A 25,390-nucleotide genomic window follows, 5' to 3' on the forward strand; every position below is an offset into this window, starting at 1 on the left:
ATTTAATTCCTTGTTACTATTTCCATATGGCAGAAGTGGTGGACCTCACACCCCATCCTTCTTTGTGAAGAACTGAACCTTTCAAGAATGCCCCTTTCATACCACCTTCTGTTGCCATTGTCCCAACTTGTTTGGTCCCTGCCTCTGGCATCAAAGTCAGAATAAGAAGTTGACATGGTCTAGTTTTAAATATATTGTCTTTATACTGTTCTGTCTTGAATATATGTCAAAAAGTTTTATCAAATTACCACATGGTTCAAGTCATGGTTGAAGAATTCACTCTATGCATGCACAAACTTCCTACTAGTAAACCAGTCAAGATGAAAGATCAAACAGGTCTCAGAAATGGAGCTTTGACTCAGAAAGACCAACTGACCTCACATGTAACTGCATTAACAGAAGGACTTTGGATGTTGAACTGCAACTGAACACAAACACAAAGAATGGAAAGATCTTTCAGTGGACTTCCCCTTGACTCGTGATTCAGTGGAATGCTACCATATGACATTGTCATCTCTACCACGAGAAACATCAAACATAGTGAAGCTGCTTTTGCCACTGGATTGATCTTCAACTGATTCAACTGAACCTTATCTTGTCATACTGTACCATATACAACGAGACAACAAGAGCTTTCTAATTGTCTGCTCAACCTGTCATATCAGATAAAGTGATGATGGTAGCTGATATCGCAGAAACTTTGCTGCATGAAATTAGGTAACAACAGCAGGACTGACTAACATAAAAGTGGAGATGACCAAATTGCATACCTACTGACGGAGCAGTTTTGCACTGTTTTCAGACTGACATGCAGGGATAAAGAGTGGACTGTGAGTTTCTGTTATACTGTATTATATCTGTATATATACCTGTATTGTATCATATTATACATACTGTAGGCTTGAAAACACAAATTAATTCTTCATATGAAAAAAAGCTTTTATTTATCTTTATTAGCAACTCACATGCAGTTGTAGTTAACTCCTTTCCCTTAGGATGCTAGATTACACAGTGACAGGAGAATTCATTACAGTTAGCAAACAGCCCGTTTGTCACTTCAAACCATTGACATATATACAGTCAATGCTTCACACAGAGAAATGCATACAAGAGATACAGTGCACAGCTTAACTGTCAGTAATGCGAAGTAAAACATATCCCCTCTCCTTGATTGTGTCTTCAATTGGAGATGAAACAAAAGTTCACCATGTCCCAGCAAACTGTCAGACTAGCCTGATGGAGAAATGACACAAAAAGGAGGATTGTTAACAATACTTTACTATATTTATGCATATTTCTATCATATTAGCAGCCTACCGATCATTGTTGGAGTTAAAATAACAAGTTGACATTTGTTTTCACATGAGACAAGAACAGAAAAGCGAAAGTTATCTATCTTTAAAGTTACAATCAGGTGTGATGTCTCATGTTGCTTTAATCTTTGAGATAATGTTAGCTAGTTTATCCAAAAAGAGAAGAGACAACTCTCTGTAAGCCAGGTTGTGATTCGAGGAGGAGTTAGATGATGAGATCAACTTCTTGACAAAAACAACTATGACTGCAAGCATAATCAGTACTCCTGAAAAATATTCCAGCCAAGACTTCTGACCTCATGGCATAGTATGCTTTAATAAAAATCCTGATTTAACGTCCTGCCACCATCCTGTTGCAGTCTTACCTCTTCCATTGTTGCATCCCAGACCACTGGCATTTCCTATTCGATCCATCCTGGCTCCAAAGCAGCTGGAGGCTCGTTTCCTGGTGGACATTAGCAGGTCCTGCAGGCGGTTCTTCTCACTTATATTCCTGCTGCGGCCCTCAGCTCGTGACTGAGATCTTTCTGATATAAAAGGTTCGTGGTCCCCCTCCTGGTCTAGGCTCCATCCTCTGCTGACCTGGCTGGACTCAGGCTCTTGGTCTGTCACATAATCTGCTTCAGAGTCCACATCCTGGGCTGCTTCAGCTAGAGTCTCCTCAAAGTGCTCCAGTAAAGACTGGCATGGAGAAATAAAGATGGGTCGTCATTAAAAACTGTTTTACATTGTATCAATTATACATTTTGTCAAAGGCATACTAAACATAGTAAGACATAGTAAACTACTGATTGAAAAGCATCTTCAAATGTCTTCAGTGTCTTCAAAAGTCTTCAAATGAATCTGTAACTAGAAACAGCCCTTGGTCTTGGACTGGTGTAGAGCTTTTGTGAAAGGTGTCTGTTTTTTTTAACAAGATGTAAAAATGAGGACTTTCTAAGTAAGAAGAAGAATCAGAAGAAGAATTCTGATTCTTCTTCTTACTTACAAAGTTTGATATGTGATATGAATAAACACCCCAACAACTACTGCAAAACATTTTCTCATCTTTGATCGTAGAATATAAAACTAATTTCTTTGAGATAATGTTCCTGACCTGACAAATTGGTGCTATGAAGTTCCTTACCTTGAGCTGAGACAAGTCACTGGTAGAAGAAGGTCTTCCCAGTGTATGGCTGCTAACCAGTGCATGCTGACACAGCAGGACCAGCAGGCCCCACAGGACCGCAGTCCGCATGTTATCCCTCTGCTGCTACTACTCGTACCACAGCCTGAACCACGGGATTTTATATATATACCGGCACACATACCCACAGATAGACTCACCATGCAGTAGGAAGTCAGTGTCACAGGCTCATCATTTTGTAGATCGAGTCAAGTGCATTCTAACACCTCTGCAAGATAAGGCAGCTGGTCAGATGTCCCTTTAAGTGGGGCTTGGTGGTAGGTGATGTGCGTGTGTGTGTGTGCGTGTGTGTACAGTATACTGTATGTGTTTGTGCATCATCATGCTAGGCAGCCAGCAGCGGCATGACCTCAGCAGCCATCTTGGATCTCTGAGCTCAGACATGGTGTGTATTGACAGGAATGCAGCATTCACCATGTAAGTACTTAACTCTGTCTCCTGAGCATAAAAAACACCATAGTGGGTTAAAGTTGCCGAACCTGGATTACAGAAAGGCTATTTGGTTTAAATTATACAAGGAAAGAAACAATGTCAATGTTATTCATAGTGGGCCTATTTCATTTTTGTTACTATAGCTGATGAAATCTCTTTTTATTTTATTGTTTGTTTTTTTTCAAGAGTTGCACTGATCAGCCACAACATTAAAACCACTGACAGGTGAAGTGCATAACATTAACATTCCACAATCATTTGGATGTTCTTTGACGCACACCACCCACCTAAACACTGCAGACCAAATGGACTTCAGCAGGCACCAACACACCCCACCTGCACTGGTGAACATCCAGGGAACAGACATTGAGAGTCATCTCCTACAAGTCCCTGGGTGTTCACCTCAACAATAAACTGGACTGGACTGACAACACTGACGTCCTGTACAAAAAGGGCCAGAGCAGACTCTACCTGCTCAGGAGACCGAGGGCCTTTAGGATACAGGGTCCACTCCTCAGGAGCTTTAATGACTCAGTGGTGGCATCAGCCATCTTTTATGATGTGGTCTGCTGGACAGGCAACATCTCTGCCCGGGACAAAAAGAACCTGGACAGACTGGTGAGGAGGGCCGCCTCAGTCCTGGGCTGCTCCCTGGACTCAGTGAACGAGGTGGGTGACAGGAGGATGATAGCCAAGCTGTCGTCCATGCTGGAGACCCCCTCTCACCCCCTCCAGTGCACTCTGACAGCACAGGGCAGCTCTTTCAGTGACAGACTGCTACACCCGCGCTGTGTGAAGGAGAGGTACCACCACTCCTTCCTGCCCACTGCTGTCAGACTCCACAACAAGCACAGCTGATAGACTGGACATTTAAGCTGTTGAATGTGTTAACTGGACAATAAATCATGTGCAATAATGGGGACAAATGGTCACACCAGACCTGTGCAATAACACATGTGTAGTAATAATTGTGCAATAATCAAGGATTCAAGGAGCTTTATTGTCATTTCACACACGTAGAACATGAGTGGAACGGTATAAGCCCGATTACCTAACAAAATAAATATAAATATAAACAACGCTATATAATATAAAAAAGCAATAGAAGATATAAACATCAGTATAAACAGTAGTGCAAATGACTGACAGGGTAGTGCAAATGACAGTAGTGCAATGGGAATCCTTACTCATGTAACACTACTACTAGGATCAGTACATACATACTTAGTCTTTCCTGAAACAAATCGGTACAATAATCAATCCATCCACTAATCATAACTTGAGGGACTCTAGTGTGAATAGTATTTTTCTTTTCTGTACTGTATACAGCTGCAGGTATTTGTTTCCTGTGTATTTATTCTTTTTGAATGCTCAGTTTCCCAGTTATGGGACCAATAAAGGATTATCTTATCTTAGCTTACCGGTATCTTATACACCCCCACCTCCAACCCACATGGCAACAGCTTTTCAACACAACAACAGTCTCCCAGCTCCTCAGATCCCAGCTTGATCAGGAATCTGTGGGGAAGGAGGGTGGATTTGGCTCATTCCAGTGCACAGGACCCAAACGATCCAACATTTTGATGCCAGTAAACACAAAATAAACCCAGAGGTCCTGTGTCCCTTCCCCTGACAGGTCAGAGCTGGTTTAGCTGCACAAGGGGGACCTACAAAATATCAAGCAGATAGCTTTAATGTTGTGGCTGATTAGTCTATGCTTTACTTTTTTTAAGTGGGGTTATGCTTATTCAATTAAATGTTTTCAATTACGCTTATTTATATAGCAATAATTCACAACAAAAGTTATCTCATGACACTTTCCAATTAGAGAAGCTCTAGACCATACTTTTTAATTAAATGTTAAGCTTTGGTTAAAGATTCAAACTAACACCAACAGACAAAGCCAAATATTTAGTCAAGTCAGTTTTATTTATATAGCACATGAATCACAACAAAGGTTATCTCATAACACTTTTATATAGAGCAGGTCTAGACCACACACTTACATGAGATGAGAAGACTGATACTACCAGGGTTCAAATTATGATTTGATCGTTGTGGGGGTCTCTTAAAAAGCAACAAAACAAACAGTAAAATGGTAGCTTATGTACGCACACAGAAAATAAATAAACAAAAAATACCCTAACAGCTGTGATTTCTGTGAGAGGCTACGTGGTTCATTACACTTGCAGACAAAATAGACCAGAGTGGAATGTTTCAGCAGGCTGTGGTTGGGGCAGTCGTGGATCAGCGGTTAGGGTGTCGGACCCGTAACTGGTGGATCGCTGGTTCGATTCCCCGTCCCGGTGTCCATGGCTGAGGTACCCTTGAGCAAGGTACCTAACCCCCACTGCTCCCCGGGCGCTGCACGCGGTCGCCCACTGCCCCGGGTTTGCTGTGTGTGTGTGTGTGTGCACGTCACTTGGGTGGGTTAAATGCAGAGCACAAATTTCGTTGGAGTGAGTTCCCTCCAATGACAAAATATGTCTCTTTAATCTTACTCCTGGAACCCATGATGCTGACATCCAACATCCAATGTCGGCAGCAGTGGCCTTTTTTCAGTGGCATGATAGCCAGTAGTCTAACTTATTAATTAGCAAAACCAAGGTGATCAAGTGGTTATTCTGAAAGCATTAACGTTCGCAAGCTCTTAAAAGGATATGTATGTTTCATGGGAGCCAGTCCTCTCTCCATTGGACGTCAGCTCCCCCGGGTTCCCACATCATTCAAAAGATGCATACCACTCTCACATCCGTAGTTAGCGTGGAGGGTTGTTTAAAGTGGTGCCTGCAGGCCCATCATAATCAATTAATCAACGTGCAGGATCCTCAATAATTATTTCTGTAATATGAGCATGGCATGCGGAAGGACACTTCAGTCAGTTAAGGTAACTTGGGATGCCTGTACCATTTTGCATTTTAACAATGCAATGCAGGGTTTTGCTTTTCCACCATTACATTTAAAATTTTGCCCTCCAAAGGGAAAAAGTTGTAGTGCCCCAGCTTTAAATACACAGGTTAAAACAAAGGAGCTGATGGTGGATTTCCACAGGCATGGACACTCACCCCCAACACTGATGAACATCCAGGGAATGGACATTGAGATAGTGGACCTGGGTGTTCACCTCAACAACAAATTGGACTGGACAGACAACTCCACTGCAATGTCCAGGAAGGGCCAGAGCAGACTGTACCTGCTGAGGAGACTTAGGCCCTTTGGAGTGCAGGGGGGCGCTCCTCAGGACCTTTTTTGACTCTGTGTTGGCATCTGCCCTATTCTATGGACTGGTCTGCTGGGGCAGCAGCCTCTCTACTGCAGACAGGAAGAGACTGGACAAAATCATTAGGAAGGCCATTCCTGTCCTAGAGAGCCCCCCTCGACCCAGTGCAGGTGAGAGGAGAGAGAAGGATGATAGCCAAGCTATCCTCTCTACTGGAGACTCATGAAACTTTGATAGCACTAGGCAGTTCCTTCAGTGACAGACTGCTTAACCCCAAGTGTGTGTAGGAGTGTTACCACAGGCTTCCTCCCTGTTGCTATGAGACTGTACAACCAGCACTGCTCCCAGCAGACCCCATGCACTCTGCAAAAAACTGAATTTCAATAAATCATTGTGCAGAAATCCTCTAATCTGTGCAGTTATCTCCTAATGCAATGCAGAAACTTTTTACTGCTAATGATTTGAAAATCATTAAATACTGTAAATGTCCTGTGTTTTTGTATACTTTCTTTTAACAATAAAGTGTAAATGTCCCTGTATTTTTTACTTTGAATACTTTTACTCGACTTATCTTCACCTTTATTTTGCTATCCTTGTGCTGGCACTAGGGAAAAGTGCTATATGTTGTAATGAGTGGCTGCATGAAAAAGGAGAAGGACTCTGAAGAATGGAGATGCTGGGCGGGTTTCTCTCTCTCTCCCTCTCTCTCTCTTGGCTATGACACCAGACAGGATCCCAAAGATGACCAGCAAGGTGTAAGGTGCAGGCAGGAATAGCTGGTGGTCCCAAGGTCGGAATGAAAGACATCTCCCGAGGTTGTTGAGAATGACCAAGCTAAGATCCTGGGGACTTCCAGATCCAGACTGACAAAATGGTGATGGCTAAGACATTGTGGTTGGTTGCCAGAAGAAGGCAGTAGTGATAGATGCAACAGCAACAACAAGAAGAAGGGACACGAGAAGCTTGAAAAACCCAAACACACACACACACACACACACACACACACACACACAAATATATATATATATATATATATATATATATGCTACATTTGTTTTGTCAATTTGACAAAACAAATGTAGCGTTTAGGAAAATACTGAAATACATGGCCGATACCACAAGATAACTTAAACAAGTGTTTTTTTCAGTTTGGATTACATCACAAGACAACAACACAAAGGACACTAGTGCTGAACTTGACTTGGACACAATTTTTGCTATTGTTTGTGACTCATGAAATTATTGAGAACAGTGGCATATTAGTCTATGACATAAACATAAATGATGATATGGACCAAACTGTATTAGACGAGTCAAACTTAACAAGTCACAAACAGGGGCAACAAGTGGCAACACTATTATCATTTTCTGTTTTTGCAGTGCTTTTCTAAATGTGTTGTGGTATTTGCAGTGCTTTTCTTAAATGCTGTGAATGTATTTCAGGTTGATGAAGATGTTTTTCTGTATTTGTTTCTGTTATATTATTTTGCATGTGTGTTAAGTTGCATTTGTCTTTGTCGGCCACCTTAATCTGTTGTATCATTGGAGATAATTTTAGGAATATCTTTTATTTTGCTTAAGCAACACTCAGTTAAGTAATGTGGAGTTGTAAACATTTATTAAAATTCTGCATAACAGTGCATAAAGAACATAAATCAATTTTAAATAAATTAACTTGGCAGTCATAAAGAATATTCAATAAATATTAGTAAATAAATAGCATTCAAATGAAAATCTTTTTGTAGAGACGTTGCAGTTCCAGAATTTAGATAGTAAGACTTCATCTTTACTTTGGATCTGCAAGAGAAGATAACAATAACAACTCTATTATTAGGACTATTCATATTTTCTCATTTATTTCATGGAGGGTACTATTTTGCACAAGGTAAATTCATGGTAAATACTACATACACGTACATACGTACACTTAGCTCTTGTTTTATCACTATTCATGATGAGTCAGATCTTTTTCTCTTGTTGACTAGACTTTCTGTTTTCTCACTGGCTCAAACAAATTACAGTAACAGTCAAGTCAAAACTGCGGTGGAGTTTATTGCAGTTGTGTTATTGTAACTTACTGTATCTGCCAACAGTGTTGCATCCAAGAGAGCTCATTGAGCCTATTCTGTCCATCCGTCGACCAAAGCAGCCAGATGATCTCCTTGAAGAGTCACTGCGGACGTTCTTCAGGTTCTTGGCTGAAAGAAGCTCCCAGATTGCTGCCTTGTCCAGTCCAGTTTGAGACTGTTGTCTATCTGCTTCCTCCTCTGTGTTTCTGCTGTCCACATCCTCCCTTTCTGCAGGGACTCTTTGGTCCAGCTCACTCTGCTCTGAAACTGTCTCCTCTAATTTGTGAAGGATCACCTGCAAATTAGGTTAAATTGTATATATAAAAAACAAGAATTTAATTTTTGTACTGAGGATATAAATTTACAGGTGAAGGACCCTCAAACATTTCTAGTAAACATGTAAGCATCACAATGTATTAGAAGCAGATTTTAAAACTATTAGAAGCATTCTTTATCTTTTCTTACATCATAGGCCCCAGATAAACATTGCGAGGCAAAACACAACTGTAGCCTGAATCATTAATAAACTTGATTACACTGATTTACTGAGAGTACGTGTCTAATTTCAGTAAGAACATATCAGGTCACAGTGTCCCATTAAATGTGATGACATAAACACCTTTACATGAGACAATCCTGAACTGGGATAACTCAAGTTAGTTACTGTTAATAAAATAAAACTGTTCTGTCTTGCTGCTGCAGATTGCAAAAGAATTCCACAAGGACCCAAGGTGGAGCCATGTTTTTAAAGGTGAAGACTCACCTTTAAAATGTCCATATCAGTGTCAGTCAAGGCAGTACCGATGGGATATGTACTGAAGAGCTGAAGGTTTAAAATGAGGAGGAGGCCACAGAGAGGAATGGAAGACAAATGCATGTTTCTCTGTGAGTTCCTGTTGGTTGTATCTGGAAAAAGACAGATGGATGCTCTTTGGCTTCCCTTGCTGGTAGCTTTTTAGATGATGGAGTCCACAGCAGCACTCTCTGCTCTTTTATACTTAAGGTTGACACATGTAGATATGCCAGGAATTAGGCTGGCATTCCTGACACCTGATTCTGATAGCACGAGCTGTCGGAAATTGTTCCTTTTAAAGCCTTGTCTCTTGGATGTAGGGCATTCTTATGACATAGTTGCTTCCATTTGCTATTTTGTCTCAGAAACATACTCCACCCCACTTCTATACGGAACATCGGCATCACTGAGCTACGGGAAGTAGTAAACTAAATTGAGGTGTGTATGTGATAGTGGTGGGGAAGCCTGCTGGTGTGATAGATCAGCCTTCAGTGGGAGAAAGCAAATTCAGAATGTCATGTGCTTTACCAAATGGTCCTTCAGTTAGATACAAGTGTCCTATGATGACCTCTTTGTTGTTGAAAGAAATATATATATATATAGTTATTATTATAATAATATTATTATATGTTATTATTATTATTGATATTATAAGTTTATGGCAACCTGTCTGCTTAAAAATGATTTTAAGATTCTTCTATTGTTTTTTGAAGGACTAATGGTCCTGGACCTACTTATTTATCAGATTTGCTTTTACCTTATAAACCTTCTAGAGCCATCAGGTCTTCTGGTAATGGCCTTTTACTCATTATTTTCTTATTATTTACTACTTGGTGCATTCTTTTATTCTGTTGTTGTTCGATTGTTTTACTTTTAATATCCAACTGTCAGGCTGGGGCTCGGAGCAGGACTCAGATGTAGAGACTTGAGTTTCAAAAGATCTGACTTTATTAAAGACGTCTGAGATAACCTCTTGGCAGAGTGAAAAAAAACAATGAGGCTATGAAAATAACCCAATGTGTGTTCTTCCCTAGAGGAGAACACATGGCTATAAAACATTAACAATGAAAAGAGGAGAAAAGGAAAACAACGACAGGCTATGAAATTTTACAAAACACGCTCCCAAGGGAGGAATAGATCTACAATCTAAGGTAATAAATCTATGAACAAAAAAAATCACTCCAATAGGAGAAAAATCTAAACTAACCAAACAAATAAATCAACAACCAAAAATCACTCTAGGAAGAGGAAAAAGCTATGACTAATTCTAACTAGAAAACTAAACTGAGCTACAAAAGGTACAACAAAAAATCACTCTCAAAGAAGATGCTTCAATGACCTTACTTGGCAGGAGACTATGACTGTGACTAGGAGAGCTGGCGTGATCACACAAGGACAAAACACACAAGATAAGGGGAACGCAGACTATTTGAACACATGGAGGTAATGGGGAACAGGTGAACACAATTGGGTAATCGGGGAGACAATCAGACTGAAGACACATGAGGAACTGCAAGTGACCTGAAATGAGAGGAGAGTTACTTTTCAAAATAAAACAGGAAATGACAAGACATAAACTCAAAACAAGACAAGACCTCACCGTGGTGTGACACCAACTAACCTTTTAGTATTTTCTTATTCTATAATTTTACCTTTAACTTTGTCTTCCTTTTAATATGCCACCTTTCATTTCTGTTCTTACTAACTCTGTTTTGATATTTTAAATGTCTTATTTTGCTACTCTCCATTTTCAAATTTTTATCCCACCTCAGGTGTTTCCTCATTGCAATTCAGGATAGTGTTTCCTCAGTTGATGTTTTCTTGAGATCCTGTTCCGATTAGTCCTTAGTTTTTTAGTCGTTAGTTTAGTTCTTAGTTTTACTTGGTGTTTTCCCGTTCCCGTTTTTTCCGTCTGTTCTTTTTCTGCTGTATTTTTATCTCTGTTCTCTCTCAGTGAGCGTGTTTGTGATCCCTGTGGCAGAGTACACCTGCTGTTCAGGTCGATCCCACAAATTCTTGAGCTTAAAGAGCCCATAGTACCCAGTTATCTGACTAGAACCCTATGTCACAAGGATGGTGAGTTACTTGCGGTGCCTAGAGTCTCCAAAAAGTCGAACTGGAGAAAAAGCCTGGGTATTGGTCCCAATGTTTAGCTGGGTGTTGTGTCTGAAAGAATTATTGTATTGTATTGTATAATGCAAAGGGATTTTTCATTATCGGAATCAATCTTCCTTTTGGTGAAGACATTCACTTTGGATGGCATGGTTCACATCTCTCTGCAGCATTTTGGATCCAGCCATCTTCATACTGCCTGCCCCTAAATCCATCTACCATGTCATCACTGTGTTTACTGTAACATTCGTCTCAGCATATTTTATTAAACTGATTTACTGGAATTGGAGAATTAGGATGGACACTGGTACCATGTCATATTGTATGCTTGTCTGTTTGTGTCCTATATAAATCTGTTACCAATTTGTCCTGTTCTTTACTTTTCAGCTTCCTCTTTTCTGTTGTCTGTCTGTTTGTGCTCTGGCTATAGGAGTGAAGAAGGAGTGCTTTGATACTTACAAAAAGATGTGACAGGTACCACACTGATAAAACTGAATAAAGTTAACTTTATCATCGCAATCCTCAGTAAATTGAGACCTTTGCCTTTCAGCTCAGCTCTCTGACAGGTGACACCTGTCAATCTCCTGGGTCTTTTTCTTTTTCATTTTTCTATCCTATTGTGAACCAGACCCCAAAGCAGCAGCCCTCCTCCAATCCAGAGTGGGCAATTCACGGTTTTCCAGCTGAGAACCATGGCCCTCGGACTCACACTTCACACTCTTCATGCTGGCTTCTCACACACAGCCGCAAACCATGCCAGTGTGAGCTAGAGGTCACTGTCCAATGAAACCAATAGATAGATAGATAGATAGATAGATAGATATACTTTATTGATCCCAGGCTGGGAAATTGCAGTGCAGCAGCAGCAACACACACAACAAGCTAAACAAAATGTTAAAAATAGCAAAATAAAAAGGGGCATATATAATATATATATACAAGGCAATATAAAAAAGTATATATACAACAGTAAACAGTGTAGAGTACAGTAGAATGTAAGGTTTGTAAGATTAAAAAACACAACGAGAGCTGCGGCTGCAGGCTGTCATCTGGGACAGCGCCATCTTGAAAAAATAAAACTACGTCATCCACAAAAAAAGCAGAGATGGTATCCTAAGGTCACCAAACCTAACATAAATCCTGCTCATAAACATTATGAACAGAACCAGTGACAAAGGACAGTCCTGGTAGAGTGCAACCCTGACTAAGAATGACTTTGACTTACTGCCGACAACACAAACCAAGCTCTCACTGATGAGTTGCTTAACTCCCCCAGTGACTTCTGCTCTAGTGATGAGGCTCTGTTTCCTCTACTGAATATGTGTCTGTGGGATTAAGAATATTCTTGAAGTTTTCCTTTCACCATCCAACTATTTCTACAGTAGAGGTCAGGAGCTCCTCCCCAGTGTAAACAGTGTGAACAAAGTGTCTCTTCCCCTTCCTGAGATGGTTTGCCAGATTTTCTTCAAGGCTAACCCAAAGTCTTCTTCAGTGGTCTCACCAAACTCCCCCCACATCCTTGTTTTTGCTTCCTTGACAGCCTGAGCCATGCATCGTTTGACCTGCCAGTAGCTGTCTTGTCCAACTTGATAGTATCCTTCACCTCTGGTGTCCACCAGTTCAGGGATCACCGCCACGACTAGCACCAGTGACTTTGTGACCGCAGCTCCAAACAGCTGCCTTGAACATGACCTACTCAGATTCCATGTCCCCCACTACCTCCCGAATGCAGTCACAGCTCTGACTTAAGTGGGAATTGAGGCTCATTCTGACAAGGTCCTCAGCCAGACATTCCCAGTAAACCCTCACTGTTCATTTAGGTCTGCCAGGTATGTTCAGCATCCTCCCTAGCCACTTGATCCAACTCACCACCAGGCAGTGATCAGTTGACAGCTCTGCTGCTCTCTTCATCTATATATTCAGTATATATGGCCCCAGATTTGCTGATACGACTACAAAGGTGAAGACTACCTCTGACCTAAGGCGAAGTGCACTCATGGATCCCCTTATGTTCAAAACAGGGTGTTAGTTATGGACAGTCTGTGACTAGCATAGAAGTCCAACAGCTGAACTTTGGTTCAGTTCAGATCGGACAATCCTCCCAGTCACGCCCCTCCAGGTCACACTGTCATTGCCCACATGGGTGTTGAAGTCCGCCAGTAGATGATGGAGTCCCCAGTAGGGGCACCTTCCAGCATCCATCCCATGGACTCCAAAAACAGTGGGTACATGTTGGGATCTCAAGTCATGTGCTGAGATTAAACAACAGAGAGGCTTGCACGTAGTCCCAGAAGTCTGAACAAGACTTTTACAATCCTGTGTTTAAAGAAGCCCTACTCACTGAGGAAATTAGTGCACTATAAGCGCTGGATGAGCGCACAACAGTCTCGCCAGCTTCAGACAAAGATTGCTGAGCACACATTAGCAGACTCCACAAGGCCTCCAATTGCAACATATCGGAGCAACGCAAAGTAAGAGGCTTATGTCTAAAACAAGCTGGTTTATACGATTCTCCCCTGCTTTATCTACTTCTTCTTCTCCTTTTCCTCATTTACTGGCTCCTATTTACACACACCTTAGACACCCACAATCATCTCAGGGGCAGTCCATCTCTTTGTTGGACACCTGCTAGACCGCATTGTCCTCCCTTTTGTTCAAACCCTTACTGTTAAGCCTTCCACTGGATTGTGACGGGTAGTGCTTGCATTCAACCTTTCATTGTTCACATGATTAGAATTAATGTGTCTGAGATATTGGTACTTCTTAGTGAACACCGGGTTTAGACTGTTTTTCCAGTTTGGTTATTGGACCCTGGTAACAGGGTGGTGCCCATTCATTGACATTATTTTTCAATAATTTTACAACTCTGCTAATAACCAAATCTGTTCTTACCTGTACACGACAGTACTCTGAACTATTGGCTGTTTGATCTATAAGCACAGACGGTCAGGACCCATTGCCCGACCTGAAGGCGCAGCAAAGAAACCCTTTTGTTCACTGGGGTAAACTCCAATATGCAGGCAGAGAGCTCAAAGACTATTAGTAAGCCCACACCTGCCCTCCACCTCCCACCCTACATAGCTCCATGAAAGAGGACAATCAAACACCTCTCGAGGAAGTTGGTTTCAGAGCCCAAGTTGTGCATAGAGGTGAGCCTGACTATATCAACCTCTCAACCTCATGCACAAGCATAGGCTCCTTCCCCACAGGAGAGGGGACATTCCATGTCGCAACAGCCAGCTTCAATAACCGGGAATCAGATTGCCAAGGTCCCCGGTTTTGCCTGCTGCCCAATCTATACTGCACCTTACTCCTTTGACACCTTCATCAAGGTCTTCATGAACTGCGCTTACTTTGGACTTTCGTCTGGGACCAGTTTGCCTTGGGAGACAATGCCAGGGGCAAAGTGCCTACAACAACATTGCTCCTATAGGATCATTAGAATGCTCAAACCCTTCCATCATGATTAGGTGGCAGTTCATGGAGGGGAAGTTAATTTTATGTGATAGATATGCTATGACCCAGGGTCATAATATTGCATTTAATGTATTTTAAGTTATTCTCCTCCCTGTCCGGAGGTGGTGCTGTTTGTGTGTTTTTGTCTTGTTTTCTGTTTTCAGAGCTAAAGGAAGTCACTGTTCATAACGTAAATTGATGCCCCTTTAAAAATGGCATGTCTGTGTCTGCTGTGGACTCTTTTGTCTCAATAGCTCCCAACGTAACCCTGCTGATTTGTGTGTGATGTTTGTACTGCAGAACACTTTGAGCTTGAGTTTGTTTTTGTGGTTTTTTTTAGAAAGGTTGTAAGTAGTTGGTCCCCCTGTAGCTCAGTTGGTAGAGCATGTGACCCTTGTACTGAGACTGTCTGTCCTTTGCAGTGGCCACAGGTTTGACTCCTGCCTGTGGCTCATTTGCTGCATGTCATTCCCTCTTTCTGCCCCACCCCTTTCCTGTCATATCTTCAAGATACAAGATAGGTTTATTTGTCACATACACAATCATACATGGTTTTTATGTCCCTGCTACCAAAAAATACGTAAGTAAAAATTAAAAATTAAATATTGTTAAATAGAAACCTTATTAAAAATAAAATAAAAAAATAAAAATGTGAGAATGCTCTATATGAATAAAAGACAAAAAGCCCCAAAAGAAACTGGGAGTTAGATGTACAGGCTATGCAACTTCAAGTGAGAGCATTAGAGCTTGAACGCCAGCCTGGTGTCACTCTCATTCCAGCTGTCACTCAACAGCCCCCGCAGTCTCCCGATAATGCTTTTGATGTGAGCAAGCATATTGCACCGGTGCCCCTGTTCAGAGAGTCGAGGTCGATGTCACTGCTCATGGTGCAGATGCTGTGCTTCTACAAGAGGATGATTGTGAGATTGATCATCTTATTTGCTACTTCTCAAAAAAGTTCAGTAAACATCAGCTGAATTATAGTACCATTGAGAAGGAGGCACTAGCATTGTTGTTAGGTTTACAGCATTTCGAGGTATATGTTGGTTCAAGTTTCACCTAAAAAAGGGGAGCTCATTTTATGCTACGCTCAGTTTCCTCAAGGCCGGGCATAACAGATAATGATTTAGACACTATTGCTTACCAAACGGCCGTAGTGTTTTTTTCCCTCATGACGGACAGTTGATTTTGTGTTTCTGCTTAAAGTGTTTTACTGTTAGTTGACACGGGATATAATCATAGCCTACCTGACTATGACAATAAAGGAGATTTTTTGGTCAAATGGCCTACCCTTAATGCCCTTGCCCAATGTAATACTAAAGCAAAAATGAATACAATAAATACAAGAATGTGAAGGTAAAATGATTTTTCATCTACCTATAAAGCAAGAAATCTCTCTGTCTGTAAGTACATATGTATATCCCCTGAATAGCTTAAGAAACCTTCATCTGATCTGCCTGAAACTTGGCCAGTGTGGTTCTGAAAATGAAGTGTTGAATTTGGTGGAGTTTTGGCAAGGCCCACCTCAAGAAAAATCTGTATCAGTTTAAGTGTACAATATCTTGCGCCGTACAGTCACCACATCTGCTTATATAAATATAGGGGGCAGTCGTGGCCTAGAGGTTGGAGAAGCGTCTTGTGACCAGAGGGGTGCCGGTTCGATCCCCCCCACCCGGACTGGCAGGAAAAATTTGGGTGTGATGGAGTCATTAATAATGCCCCTCCCCCTCCATTAGCCAGCTTGAGCAAGGCATTTAACACCCAATTTGCTCTCTGGGCGCCTGACAATGGCAGCCCACTGCTCCTGTGTGTTCACTGCATGTTGCATGTGTGTGTGTTTCAATCAGTGATGGGTTAAATGCAGAGAAGTAATTTCCAAGCTTGGGATTAGTAAAGTGAAATAAAATAAAAATATAGAAGAATAGCTGAAAAGGCTTGGTTGTGGTAATGTCATACTTTGATGATGCTAGAACATACAGATAGGTCATCCAGGTGATGCTGGTATTGTACCAGATGCCAGCACTATCCTTTTGTAACTATTTTTGAATCCTAATGGCATGTCTTGACTTGATGTTCCAAAATGACATTTAATGTTTCAATGTTTGCTCGTTCCCACCCAAAATAGTTTACACTGAACATATAACTTACAGCTGACAGTAATATAAAAATGTAATAATAATAATAAAATACATTTAATTTAAATTAATTCACCATCTAACACACTGGTTTATTTAATGTGCATTAAAGCATGACAATGGTCCCTCTGAAAATAGGTAAGCTGTTATCACTTGTGTAATAAAAGGAAAAAATCAGACTCAGCTATTTTGCAAAATAACATTTTACTACAATACAACAAGACAACTCTACTTCATCCAACAAAAAAATAATAAATACATTTACAATAATTTAAGCTTTAACAGTATATATAAAGGAAATCAGTTCTGCAACAGTTCTGAACTTCGGACAGGGGAGACTGAAGTAAGAGTCTTTAAAGTGACAATCAAAGTGTTGTGACTGAGAGGAGCTCCAGTGTTGATGTCCATGGGAAAATCCAATGTTATCCATGCCTGTAGACAACACAAAAACACATTATTACACCAGATTGAAGAGCAGTTTCTTACATTTGAAAACTGAACCACCTGTTCTCATGCAGATGCTAAGCGACGGCATAGATGAATGTCATTCTCAGTGTAAATGTGAAGGAGCTGTCACAATTAAGGCTATTTACTCTTCGTAAATCAATGGAAAACTATTTTGATGCATTTTTACGCAAACAATTATAATGATTCCTCCTGAAACAGATTACTAAAAAGGATTCATGGACGGCATGGATGGATTTTTAGAAATGATTTTGTCTGCACTGCTTTATTTGGCTGTTAAATGCCAGTAGCATTTTTTTCCTAACTTTGGGCATACCTGTGCTGCATTATGTTTAATCTCATTGTAGTAAAAGAATATTTACATAATAAATTGATTGTATAAAATCAAACACTCAAATATGTCTGTTTATCTAGTTCAAACACCCTTGATGAAGGTCCAGGGGAATGGAAAGATTTGATGTTACCAATAAATTGTGATGCTGAGCAAGAGCACTGTGTTCAGTTCAGACAAGATATACTTTCCAATGCATTTGTATCTGAGAGGGTTGGATGTGCAAATGTATTTTTTAGCAATCTTTTTCTACTTGTGAAATATATAGCCTAGACTACTTTATTAACTATAAATATTAGGCTATATCTTAAGAGCGTTAATGTTATCAACATTTTTTTAAAGTACCATAACTATAATTATCAATTATAACTGATTTATAATTTGACTGTATCATATTTGAACTGGAATTTGTTAATGCTGTTCTACAAACACAACGCATTTCACAAAACTGTAACGTCTTTCCTGTATTTCATTTCATATTTTTCAACACCTGTGAGTGTAAAAAGAAATGATCATCCATGTAATAATCATTTAATATTTCTCTACACCCTAGCAATTCAGGACAGTTCACATGTTAAGTTACGTCATGTGAATAGAAAGATGTCGAAACGCCATATAAATCAGTTTTCTGAGCTTCAGCTCTCTGGTTCCTACCCTCAGCATCCCAGCCCGCTGAAGGAGCCGATCCTCTCTAACCGGACACCGAAGCAGCTTCTCAGCCCACCCTTCTTGTACCGGCTCCACGAGCGCTTGGAAGTCCGCACGAGATCTTTGAAGAGACGCGCGAAGATATTTTCTGTAGCCGCCACAGCCGAGTTGCTGGCGTCGGGGGAGTCCCAGGTGCGCTGTTCAGAAGCCCCGAACACCGCCTGGTCCGCGTTTCCATCCTTCTGCACCACCTCCATCTCCTCCGATGAGTAATATGGTGCGGTGTTGATCTCCTTCTGTAGAAGCTGCTTCAGGCTCTGTGGAGGGAGCAAACATCAGTATGTCTTCATAAGTTGCTGTTTTTTTACGCTAATATCCGGAGCAGTTAAGCCACCTTCAGTCATAACCTCTGTCACCTTACAAACTGTGTAGAAAAAAATAATGACTATTTTTAGACAATAATAATAATAATAACATTATAGTAACAATAATAACTAATGGTATTCGCTTTTAAGTATCACATCTCCTGGACACTAACGTCTCTGAAGCCCTCGTCTGCAGCATTAAGATAAAGGTGTAAGCTTACCTGTAGATCAGAAACGGCGCTGGCTCCTACGAAATTAATCAGTAAAAGCAAAGATAAACAGCAGACGGACAAATTTGGGTTCATTTTCTTTTGTGGTTTAAATTATTTTCTTTACAAAGACAAGCTTCCCCGCTCCTCTGCCTGGCGCTCCTCCGGATATCTGGCCAGGTGCAGCATTTATACACGACCTGATTCCGTCACAAGGCCTGGGAAAATTAACGAGGGGTGACTAATGTGTATACACGTGGGAGTACCGGCTAACTTGAAAATGAGGACTTCAAGTGTTCACAGATTCAAACTCCTCTGAACCTATGACACAATATGACTGAAGAGTCAAGTCACTGGGGTTTTAATGGGTTTGTTTGGAATGGTTATTATGATTTGTCACATTATTCTAATTTGATAGTTATTACAATTGTGCTATATAATTACTATATCCTCTCAGTACTTCGGTTCCCAAAGCAGATTTTTAAAATTTTTATTTGTAAATGTCAGAATTTGGAGAATTTTTTTTTATTACTTTCTTCAAAGTCAGATGTTTACATACACTAAGTTGATTGTGACTTTAAACATCTTGAAGAATTTTTCATTAGAAGCTTCTCATAGGCTAATTGACATCGGGCTGCATAACGGGGATTCTGCCTCTTTAATTGGAGGCACACCTTCAAACAAAAGAGCCTCTTTGCATGGCATCATGGGAAAATAAAAAGAAAAACAATTGTGCACTTCACAAAATAGTAAATAATAAATCATGAGGAAAGAAAATTATGTGGATATATTGAAGCAACATCTTAAGACATCAGCCAAAAATGAAAGCTGGGATATGGATGGTGCTTCCGAATGGATAATGACCCCAATATCTCCAGATTAGTTGCAAAGTGGCTTAAGGACAACAAAGTGAAGGTACTGAAGTGGCCACACAGCCCTGACCTTAATCCTATAGAAAATTTGTGGGCAGCACTGAAAAAGCATGTGTGAATAAAAGCCTTAGCCAACCTTAGTGAGCTCCACCAGGAATGGGCTTAAATTCCAACAAAATATTGTGAGAAGCTTCATACATGATTGATGCTGCACTGCAGATTGTATTTTAACTGTAAAATTCCATGTGAATCTGTAAAATATTGTTTGTTTTACTTTTGTTAAACTAGCAGTTTCCCTCCACTTTTCTGAGTTAACTTAAACTGAGTATGTTCTCCACCTACAGTATCTAATGAACAGTCAGTCTGTACTTCCTGTTTTGCTGCTGAGTGTAAGCATAAGCTGTTTGCTGTCATTTTCTTTTTGTGTGTTATACCTCACAAATCTCCTGAAGGAGTTATTATGCACACCTGCAAACTCCAGAGGTGAGACTCAGTGGAGGTTGCCAACACCCAGACATTTACCAGGGGTAAATGATGAGCGATTATCCCTGGACCCTGTGAGACTGTGGAGGTGGATGGTGGCGTATTGACATTTCACCAGCCTCTTAATTGGAGAACCATCATATGAAATTGACTCAAGCCTCAGGGCACTGAGGCTTGAGTCAATCACACTGTAAAATTCTGTGATAGTGAGCAAAAAACTATAAAAACTAAAAGTGTTCAATTCAAAAAGACTCCTGAATCACAAATGCATTAATGTGAACATAGCATTGTACTGTTATAGTTTGTCAAAGTGAAGCCAGTTCTAACTATTTCATGTGCTGTTGAAAAGTTAACTAGAATAAACAGTATGATCAGAAACAACACCCTGATACAGTTTTGTTTTGGAGATCTGTGTTCATCTTGTTCTAGGTACTAAAAGGAGGGCAGACTATAGCTAATTACCTTAGCACCTTCTCAGAAAATGATATACTGCAGTCCACTGTTTGTGCCCAAGGAACGAAAGTACTCCCATTCACAGTGTAACTTGGTAGTCATACAAGGAGATGGGGGTTGGGGGCTGGGTTATTCCTAAAGTCCATAACCATCTCTACTGTCTTAAGAGCACTGAGCTCCAAGCTGTTCTGCCTGCAAAAGGTTGCCAGATGGTGAAGGTGCCATCTGTATTTGCACTCATCCTCACCTGAGATGAGTTTGACGGAGCAGTGACTCGAGATGGAGCTGTTGATGCACAGGGAGAAGGATAAGGTAAGATAAGATAAGGCTGATGATAGGTCTTTATGAGTCCCACAGCGTGGAAATTCTCATTGTCACAGCAGCACAAGGATAGCAAAAGGGTGCTAACAGGTTGAGTAAAAATATACATATATTAAAAATATGGGGATATTTCAATTTTTTAAAAGAAACTATACAAAAACAGACACAATATTTCACAATTTTTAAATTATTAGCAGTAAAACATTATAATATTGCACCAGGAGATGGGGGATTATTGCACAGTGATTTATTGAAATTCAGTTCATTGAAGAATGCACGGGGTCTGCCAGGAGCAGTGCTGGTTGTACAGTCTGACAGCAGTATGGACCTGCGGTAACACTCCTTCACACACTTGGGTTGAAACAGAATGTCACAGAAGAAACTACCCAGTGCTCTCACAGTCTCATGCAGGGGATGAGAGTTGCTCTCCAGCTGAGAGGATAGCTTGGCTATCATCCTTTTCTATCCCACCACCTGCACTGGGTCGAGGGGGCTCCCTGAGATGGAGCTGGCCTTCCAAATAATTTTGTCCAGTCTCTTCTTGCCTGCAGTAGGGATGCTGCTGCCCAAGCAAGACCACTCCATAAAATGGGCACAAAAAAGGGCACATCCCACCAGAATCGAGGAAGGTCCTGAGGCGCGCCCCCTGCACTCCAAAGACCCTAAGTCTCCTCAGCACGTACAGTCTGTTCTGGCCCTTCCTGTGCAGTGCAGTGGAGTTGTCTGTCCAGTCCAATTTGCTGTTGAGGTGAATGCCCAGGTACATATAAGAGTCCATTATCTCAATGTCTTTGGAGGCGGTTCCACTAACACCAGTCCACAAAGTCCTAAATCAGTTGTCTGTACACTGCATCATTCTCCTCAGTTATGAGGCCAACAATCACAGAGTCATCAGAGAACATCTGCAGGTGACTGTTGATCTGAAGGGCATAGGAGAAAGGGTGCAGCCTTGGGGGATCACCAAGAGTCTAAGAGGTATTTCTTGAACATCATGTACTGGAAAGGAAATCAGCTATCCACCTTCCGGTGGAGTGGCACCATGTTAACAGCTTCCTCTACATACCTGGTGACTCTGTGGTACAGGGAATCCAGGACTGTGCGATGGCTATAGTCATTAAACATGAGCTGTAAACTAATGTATGTGACTGTATAATTAATGCTGGTGTTAATATTGACATTTCTTTCCAGAATGATAAAAATTAACATTTCATCAATTGAAAAGGACTCAACATGCCATGTGTTGTTGTAAATCATCCCGAACCTTGCAAGCCCAATGCTAACATAGATGATATCATTTGGAACTTCGAAATGTCTAAACGCCTTTGAGAGGCAGCCTGTGAAACCATGATAAACAGCAGGGCTACAGCTCCCACTGGCACTCCCCCACCAGCACACACATGCCTGAGGCAGCCTCTTTGCCTCCCTGAGCATTTAGCTCAGCTACAACACAGGTACCACACAGAAACTTTTACAAAGGCAAAGAAAGTCTTTTTGAGTTACTGTCAAAGCCCCAGCGGGCTCTTGTGTTTCCACAGTGAGTCTGACAGCAGCTGCTCAAAACTGGTTAGCTGTTTAACAGCTGACTGTTCCGCTACACTGTGGTGAGGTCATTCTGTCACACTGTAAAAGTCATTGGTCAGTAAATCTTCTCCTTGTGCATTACACACTATGTTTTGCTATACTTACTATAACCTCCTACAGTGGTTGTCCTGTGCAGTCCTCTACATTTTTAAAATATGTTGAGATGGAGCAAGTTAGCATAATTTGGGTATGTAGTCACTCTTTTTTGTCTCTTTTGGTGTGGGGATGGTGGTGAAGTTCTTGAAGCACACTAGTATGTGGCATGGGTTCAGTAAGGTCAGCTGATCAGTATGGTGCTTCAAGGTGGATAGAGAAACATACTCAGGTATGGCTGCATCCCTACATCCCTCTTTAGGATGGAGAGACTCATCACTGTAGTGGGAGAGGAGAAGCCTCTGAGGTCGAGCACTTGGAGCAGTCTAGGTCCTTATGTGGTAGGGAAGGTGAAGTTACTGGGCTGGATCTAGTGTCAGGGGATGGTGTCAGAAGTGTAGAACTTTTTGACCAGGTGCAAGTCGTTTATGGAGTGAACAGCTTTAACTTTATAGTGTGATTTGTCTCCCCAGGTGGCATGCAAGCTACAAGTGTATACAGAGGCATTTATGCTTAAAGCCTTGTTCCATGGACATGCATAGATAGACCTCAAATGAGGCCATGTTAGTTCTCCTAAAGATAGGCCCTTTTCTGGGGAGGTTTTTTTTTTTTTTAAATAAGTTCCTGTTTGCTCCCAGACATATGAGCAGTTCAAAATATACTCAAGTTAGTGTGATGAATTCATTTAATGCAGACATCAGGTCTGTAGCCAAAGTATACATATAATGTTCATTTCCATTTGATATTGACATTGTAAGAGACTGAGTGACTTGCCAGTGTTTAAGTTCACTGTGTGTGGCAGTGGGACATCCACTCCAACAACAATGCACAAGCACAACAGCATGTTTCCTTTTCCTCTGGCATTTCACAGAGTGAACAAGGGTTTCATCTTCAACAAACGTGCAATATTTCCAGGGATGACACGAGAAAAGTGGGAAGTAAATCCATGGGAGTTGTTCTCCTGATGCTCATGATTTGTTCTCTGGTGAAAGAGCTCTGGGTACCACAGCAGAAAACTGAATTTACAGCAAAACAAGACAAAAAAATGCCCACCAGCACATTGAGGCAGCCATCAGCAATGTCATCTTGAAATTGAGATTGAGATGATGCATCGTTTTTTAAACTAGAAGTTTAAAATGCAGGAGAGTAGAAATATTAAGAAGTATAAAATGGAGATAATCAAGTAGAGCACAAGTAACTCAAAACTGAACTAAATAAAACTGAACTCTTGATGAAATACACATAGTTACTTTCCACCACAGCAAATGATGAGCAGTTGAGACCACGCATACCATTTGCTGAATTCCAACAGAGTGTTCCAGTGTGTCTCATTACCTAAAGCATATCAGCATGAATCTCAGAACATTTCTGGAACATTTCAGTTTTGTTTGTTTGATCTGAATAATATTTATTTGCTTGCATTTGTAGCCCTGAATTTAATCCCGATGCTCTGTTACACAAGAACATGCAGGGACAGTATTTTATCTGTTGTCATCATGTTGTATATTGTCCTGTCGGTCCCTAGTTTCAGAGAGACTGAGCCATGTAGTATGCTGGTTTTCACTCCTGAGCCAGAGTGTTAGCCTGGCTGACATTTCTCAGCTGTCACTGAGATGAAGAATGTACAATCCACCCTGACACTGGTTCCCCTCAATTAGAGGCCTTAATTAGACCATGGATGCCACATCATCTAAATGATGGAGCTTGCTGACCTGAGGTGAGGAAATAAGAGGCATCCATACAGATGTCAGTACTGTATGTCAGACAACACAACAGTGGTTCCCACAGGCTAGTCATTAAGGGGAAACTCCTCAATGAAATGACTACAGTTTTGACAAAAATATTACTCCTTTTCCTAGGAACAGTTATCTAGTGCTTTTAACCACATTGTGAATCAGTTGTAGGATACTTCCAGCTTGAAATAGTTAAAAAATAAAAAAATACTTCATGTATTGTCATGTCATTTTGTGCAGACATTCATAGGTTCTAGAGGATGTATCATCCTCGTCCATCTAGCACCACTATGTTAACATTTGTAGTTTAGAGTGAAAAAACAACTACTGAATTACGTGGCAATTTAATTTCAATTCAGCTCAAGGTGAGACAATGGTTGATTGTTAGTTTGCAATGCTTTTTAATATATCACTACAGACAACAGAGTCAAGGACAGAAAGAAAGAGCAAGGAAGAGAGAAATTTTTCTTACTAAGTTGCAGTTAAACAAACCCCAAGCATCAACCAGCAAACACAAAATGTATCAGCATGATAGACTTAATATTTGAGCATAATAAGATCAGTAGAACATAAAAAAGTATGTAGTATATGGATTTAACATTTTAACAGTGTATCAAACTGTTAAATGGAGGTGGATGAAGGTTGCCTTTCATTCAGTATTTCCAACTAAATCAGTGGGTAGAGTTTGAAGCAGTGAAATAAGCTGGATTTTTAATCTTTCTACCAGCCGCCCAAAAGGTTTAGAGTTTGTTAGCTAAACATTGATCAGACATCACTGTGGTTTCAGACATTTGTGTTAACCAAAATCTTAACAATGAAAAAAAAAGCAGTATGCAAGGTTAAAGCAAATGGGGGAGGAGTCTGCATCAGCTTTTCTTCCTTAAAAAAGAGCAAGAGTTAATAATTTTTGAGAAAATAGAAGACAACTCTAACTTTAACTTGAACATGACATAAAAAGAATAAGTAAACATAATTTTTGACCAGTGAAAAAAGCAATTGCTGTTAGGCCAAAAGACATGTCATTAAGAATAAATCATAATCTGATGTGTAATGTGCACATGCAGGTGTCAAAATCTCCTTGTAAGAATTGGTTTGGTTGTTAAACATAGTAAACAGACAG

General features: G+C 40.7%; 3 protein-coding genes across 4 annotated transcripts; all 3 read right to left on the minus strand.

The window, feature by feature from the left end:
- Nucleotides 1–932: 932 nt before the first annotated feature.
- On the minus strand, nt 933–2,596 carry nppa (natriuretic peptide A). The gene is made up of 3 exons (XM_046398160.1): nt 2,440–2,596; nt 1,679–1,994; nt 933–1,233 (listed from the first exon to the last, which is right to left on the minus strand). The coding sequence occupies exons 1-3, from the start codon at nt 2,548–2,550 to the stop codon at nt 1,229–1,231; spliced, it is 432 nt and encodes a 143-aa protein (XP_046254116.1). The 5' UTR covers nt 2,551–2,596; the 3' UTR covers nt 933–1,228.
- Nucleotides 2,597–7,749: 5,153 nt separating this feature from the next.
- On the minus strand, nt 7,750–9,194 carry nppb (natriuretic peptide B). Of its 2 annotated transcripts, XM_046398108.1 has the most exons (3): nt 8,984–9,193; nt 8,230–8,515; nt 7,750–7,948 (listed from the first exon to the last, which is right to left on the minus strand). In XM_046398108.1, the coding sequence occupies exons 1-3, from the start codon at nt 9,095–9,097 to the stop codon at nt 7,938–7,940; spliced, it is 411 nt and encodes a 136-aa protein (XP_046254064.1). In that variant the 5' UTR covers nt 9,098–9,193; the 3' UTR covers nt 7,750–7,937. The 2 variants fall into 2 exon arrangements, with proteins under 2 accessions (XP_046254064.1, XP_046254063.1); XM_046398107.1 differs by lacking the exon at nt 7,750–7,948 and having other exon boundaries at nt 8,216–8,515; nt 8,984–9,194.
- Nucleotides 9,195–16,435: 7,241 nt separating this feature from the next.
- On the minus strand, nt 16,436–19,103 carry nppal (natriuretic peptide A-like). The gene is made up of 3 exons (XM_046398210.1): nt 18,747–19,103; nt 18,167–18,477; nt 16,436–17,148 (listed from the first exon to the last, which is right to left on the minus strand). Exons 1-2 carry the CDS (start codon nt 18,828–18,830, stop codon nt 18,169–18,171), a joined length of 393 nt encoding a protein of 130 aa, XP_046254166.1. The 5' UTR covers nt 18,831–19,103; the 3' UTR covers nt 16,436–17,148; nt 18,167–18,168.
- Nucleotides 19,104–25,390: the final 6,287 nt, after the last annotated feature.

This window comes from Scatophagus argus, chromosome 8, assembly GCF_020382885.2.
Source record: "Scatophagus argus isolate fScaArg1 chromosome 8, fScaArg1.pri, whole genome shotgun sequence".
NCBI classification, from domain to species: domain Eukaryota; kingdom Metazoa; phylum Chordata; class Actinopteri; family Scatophagidae; genus Scatophagus; species Scatophagus argus.

Bases quoted from the DNA above. Each gene is read 5' to 3' on its own strand.
- nppa (XM_046398160.1), bottom strand. From the start codon at position 2,550: ATGCGGACTGCGGTCCTGTGGGGCCTGCTGGTCCTGCTGTGTCAGCAT. The intron at 1,995-2,439 runs GTAAGGAACTTC...TCTCCATGCCAG, and splicing joins GTGACTTGTCTCAGCTCAAG to TCTTTACTGGAGCACTTTGA.
- nppb (XM_046398107.1), bottom strand. From the start codon at position 9,097: ATGCATTTGTCTTCCATTCCTCTCTGTGGCCTCCTCCTCATTTTAAAC. The intron at 8,516-8,983 runs GTGAGTCTTCAC...CCTAATTTGCAG, and splicing joins CTGATATGGACATTTTAAAG to GTGATCCTTCACAAATTAGA.
- nppal (XM_046398210.1), bottom strand. From the start codon at position 18,830: ATGAACCCAAATTTGTCCGTCTGCTGTTTATCTTTGCTTTTACTGATT. The intron at 18,478-18,746 runs GTAAGCTTACAC...CTCCCTCCACAG, and splicing joins GCGCCGTTTCTGATCTACAG to AGCCTGAAGCAGCTTCTACA.